The sequence below is a fragment of the Vespa crabro genome, chromosome 11, assembly GCF_910589235.1.
Source record: "Vespa crabro chromosome 11, iyVesCrab1.2, whole genome shotgun sequence".
In the NCBI taxonomy this organism is placed as follows: Eukaryota; Metazoa; Arthropoda; class Insecta; order Hymenoptera; family Vespidae; genus Vespa; species Vespa crabro.
This window is the reverse complement of record NC_060965.1, coordinates 2,416,901-2,421,900: the sequence shown is the minus strand read 5'-3', so window position 1 is coordinate 2,421,900 and position 5,000 is coordinate 2,416,901. Positions and strand designations below refer to the sequence as shown.

The 5,000-nt window shown below is 36.8% G+C and overlaps 1 protein-coding gene across 4 annotated transcripts in view; it reads left to right on the top strand.

The window, feature by feature from the left end:
- LOC124428079 (discoidin domain-containing receptor 2-like) overlaps positions 1-5,000 on the top strand; it is a 159,859-nt gene that overhangs the window by 89,622 nt on the left and 65,237 nt on the right. For all 4 annotated transcript variants that reach the window (XM_046971689.1, XM_046971688.1, XM_046971687.1 and 1 more), the window contains one exon: positions 1,638-1,869. In XM_046971689.1, coding sequence (XP_046827645.1) covers positions 1,638-1,869 — 232 coding nt within the window. The remainder of the gene's footprint in view (positions 1-1,637; positions 1,870-5,000) is intronic.

Sequence of the window (5,000 nt, the reverse complement as noted above, 5' to 3'; positions counted from 1 at the left end):
ATCTCGTTCCTATTTAGCATCGAGTTTGCGAAAACGCAGAGAACCTGCTGACTTTGCGGGGTTCATAACGAATGTGCTTCGCGGCACTAAGCATAGGAAAGGGTTGGTTGCTACCGACGCGTGTGACGGTAACGACCACAAGTCATTAGCAATGCTAATGCACCTTTCGACCGATGAGGCACCCATAATGCCCTGCCCTCTATTCCCTTTCTCCTCCAAACCCTTCTCATTCTCTCTCTCTCTCTCTCTCTCTCTCTCTCTCTCTCTCTCTCTCTCTACCTCTCTCTGCTTCTGTTTCTCGAGCTTGAAATCTCTCACTCTCTCATGAATCCCGAGCACAGTGCATTTCTCAGCTTGAGTACTTTCAACCAGACATTCCATCCTAACACCAACAAAAGAGTCATTTATTATCTTCGTAAATTTCCTTTCAGAGATTATATTGGCTTCCTATTAGAACAAAATTTTTTTTTATTTTTATTTATTTTTTTTTTTTTTTTTACGAAGAAACAAGGAAAGAAGAGTCATTTTCGCACATTCAATTTTTTTTTCTTTTTTTTTTTTTTTTTTCTTTCCTAAACATATACCATATCACGTTGTTCTATGTTAATAACAATCAACAATCATGTTTATGATTGATAAATTTTAAATATCACAGTAATAATGGATATCAATCTGATATAACGTCAATTAATTGTTTGTTTGTTTTTACGAATAATAATAATAGTAATAATAATAATAATAATAATTATTATTATTATTCAATTTGGTAATGGATTAAAAGATTTTTTTTCTCTTTACATAAACTTATAAATAATATTCGTATTACAATAATTATGTTTATTCGAGAAGGATTATGTTTTAATATTAACGTGTTCTATATGATCTACGGAATATACTTGACATTTCCTTTATATAGAGATTAGAGATTCAAAGAGTTAAGAGAAGAGAGAATACGGAGAAGAGAGAGAAAGCCAAAATTACTAGAAGGTTTAGACAAGGTTGGGCAGAAGCTAGGACACTGTTAACGGCATTGCTACCTAATTAACCGCAAACGCTTTCAGTGGGTTTCGCTTGGTCTATTGTTTACATGCGGGCATGCCGTTTCTCTATGATAGTAGGTACTTCTCCTTCAAGCCATCTAAAATATTTCCATGTAGATTCTCTCTCCCTCTCTCTCTCTCTCTCTCTCTCTCTCTGTCTCTCTGTGTCTCTCTTCATCTTCTCAACTTTCCTATTATTAAAGTGAACTATTATGTAAATGTTATTCGCAAGATTACTTAGCAGCCAACGAAAGTGAGATAATTCCAAGAAATAAAGCTCATAATGCATTGATTTGAAAACAATCTTTAAATCGTTATAATATAAGTAAAAAAAAAAAAAAAAAAAAAAAAAAAGAAGAAAAAAAAAATAAGTAATAAAAAATAAGTATATCATTGAATTTTTATAATTTGAAATATTTTCATATCCCGTTTCACGTCTTATTACAATTTTTTATTGCATTTATCTTCGATTTATTGTATCATCGATTTTCTATTCTTACACATTAACATATACTTTAAATTATATTACACATGCATATAAATTTTCTTTTTTCATTTTCTTCTTCTTATTACGTTATCTTTGTTGTTTTTTTTTAGATTACGACAGGACAAAGGAGGTGGTGCGTGGTGTCCAAAGAATATGGTAACGAAGGAAGGCAAGGAGTATCTCGAAGTGAACCTTCATAGTCCTCGCGTGCTTATGTCGGTCAGGACTCAAGGTAGATTCGGAAATGGTCATGGCGTTGAGTATACAGAGGAATACTTCGTCGAGTATTGGCGTCCTGGGTTCAACAAGTGGGTGCGATGGAGAAATCGACGTGGCACTGAGGTTGGTCTATATACGTATATACGACTGTCGATGCGCGTCTCTCACTCCTTCCATCATTTTTCTTTCGACTTTATCTAATTAAGAATCCAGGAAACTGTGTCCAATCTGATGGCCCTTCATCATCTCGGACATAAAAGCGAAACAAAACGAAACGAGAAAAGCTAACCATCCTTTCTTTCTCTTTGTTCTTAACGATTCTCGTTCACTCTTTCCATTCCTAAAGGGATTGATAGCGAATGGCCGCTTTTCAAAAGACAGAACAAGATAGAAACAGAATGAGAGGGACAGAGAGAGAGAGAGAGAGAGAGAGAGAGAGTCATCTTAAATTGCCGAAATGAATTACGGTTAACTTGTATAATTGCTCTTGCCGACGAAATCCGATTACGTTTGCCTCCGTTTCACAAGAAACAAAAAGGTAGCGCGACGAGTGTAATTTCACTCTTTTGAGCGTGGAAAATCCACTCGTTTCTCCTTCGAAAACGGAAGAATGAGAGAGAGAGAGGGAGGGAGAGAGAGGGAGAGAGAGAGAGAGACAAACAGACGGACAGAAGAAAAGAGAAGAAGAGCGATAACCCCGAGGCAGAACACCATTTGTATTCCCTTTCTCTCTCTCTCTCTCTCTCTCTCTCTCTTTCTCTTTCACTCTATCTCTATCTTTCAAGTTAGATACATAACATGTTGACGGAAATCTATGGTTTACAAATGAGAAGCACTGTCCAGTTAAGTGGCCATTACGGTATGTGACGTGTTAATTAGCGTCTCTTCAACATGATAATCCTAGATAGGATATTCATTAGGGGTTGGGGAATACGTTGGCTTGACTAGAGAAATACTGTCATTGACGTTCAGCTAAATCATCAAACAGTCTTTCCCCGACATATTCCTATTTGTATCACGGTCTATATATATATATATAGATTGCAAATGCATAGATTTCGATTATGACATTTCGTCTGTGTAACATCGATCGTCCACATTACTATTCGAAATAATTAGGTCAAAACTCAAAAACGTAAGAACGTATTTGATCTATACTGATTTAAAATTGACATTATTAAAATCGCTCAAAGAGACACATAATTTGAATAATTTTTTATTCGAATTCCTCTTAAAGCTCCTTTCCCTCTTATTCCTGTACACGATATCATTCCTCGTTCTATGACTCATTACATAAGTATTTCACATCCCGATGACTATCTTCCATGGTCAAAAAAGTTGTTGGGGAAACAACATGAAAACAATTTATCTCGCGTAACTCCGTGTATTTATTTTACGAGAACGCGTTTGGAATAGAGAAGATCGCAACCGCGTTAAACTTTCACTTTAAAACGGGAAACGGAAGGAGCAGAGAGCGTAAGAGTGGAAAGAGAGACCAGGGACATTAGGAAATTGAAAAATGTGAGAAAATAAAGTGCATTTGCATAGACAACGGGAAGAACGAAATGCTTGAAACGTGTGCGCGATACCTACTACTGAGCGTTAGTCGGAAACACTGGCTGGGCTAATGAATTCATGGAAGTTCGTGGGACCAGATAGATCCTCCAAGCCCCTACTTCCGTCTCCCCTTGCACTACTCCCCCGAATGTACCTAGTATATACAAATGAATGTCGCGTAATATGGTAGCACCCGGGGCATCGTGAATTCTCGAATAAAGCGAATCGATTGTTATTAACGAAACATGCGAACGGAAAAGAGGGGAGGGGGTGAAATTGTAGTAACAAATTTGACGGATCAATGGCAAATGTATGTATATATATACATATATGTATGTAACCGTCACCAGGGCAAGGAGGAGGGAAGGGGAGGGGGCGAGGAGGAGTTAAAATGGTAGATGGAAAATAATAAATCGATATTGATATCGTGCCGTGAGGGAGAGGGGAAGAGGGAGAACGAGAAAAAAAAGAAAAAAACAAAAAAAAAGAAAGGGAGGAGAGAATACAAGGGCTTTTGTTCGTAGGCGATCGCGAGCCGACATTTTGTAAATGGAACTTTAATGGAAACACAATAAAGAGAGGATGCGTGTGCATTTATTTCCAACGAAAAATTCTATGGGGTATGGATATAATCAATCGTAACAAGCAAGAGTCCATTTTTCAAATGGCACCATCCGCCCTCCTGCTCCTACTCCCGCCATACCTCCTCCTCCTCCTCCTCCCCCCCCCTCCAACGTTCCTCCACCCCTTCCCTTACGCTGTGTATAGTAAACTCAATTCGCATTTTTGTATATGCATATAGGTATACTGTTATTATTATTATTATTACATATTTATTATCATTATCGCGCTTCGTTCCGGTCGCAATTCAATTAAGCTTCCCCTCGAGAGCGAGTAACCAATCCGACTGAACGTTCTCACGATATTCGATGGTTATTTTTTAGTAACGAATTGAAAGATTAAAAAAAAAAGAAAAAAAAAAAAAATTCTTCAGCGGATGTTACGTAGCGTAATCAATTTAAAATGAATTGCTCCAAATCGAAAATTTACGTGACTTAAAATTAAAAATATTTTTACGAAACAATACGTAGAATTTTTTTAGCCCGTGAAAAAAAAACTATAAAACGTTAATGCGAACCTTGAATTCCCTTTTCTTCCTCTTCTTTCCGTTTTCCTTCCTTTTTTCTCTTCTTTTTTCTTTTTTTTTTCTTTTTTTTTTTTTTTTTTTGTTTTTTTTCTAATTTATTTATTACTATTGTCTCTTTATTTTTGCCTTTTCTTTCTGTATTTTTTTCTTTTTTTGCTTTTTTTTTTTTTTTACATACACACGAGAAAAGAGAAGAAAAATCCATCGCTCGATGATGACGTAACGGAACGCTCAAAAGAAACTTTTTCTAGAACGATCCTTTTACGGAGAAAAGAGATCGCGGTTTTCATCAATCGTGGAACTGTTGTCATCGAGGAGCTTCTGATATTTCTCGTACCATTGATGATTTCTTTGCTCTTACGTTATATCTACGAACCCAATAGCACACATACAGATAGATATCAGCACACCACAGAAGAAAGATAGAAACTTCTAAAGTAGACATAGAGAAGCAACGCACAAGCACGGCGGTATCTCGTTTATTCCAGGAACGAAGCCGTTGCGCCAGACTTTCTTTCCCATTTTCACGCAGATCTGCTCAAAGCGAGAG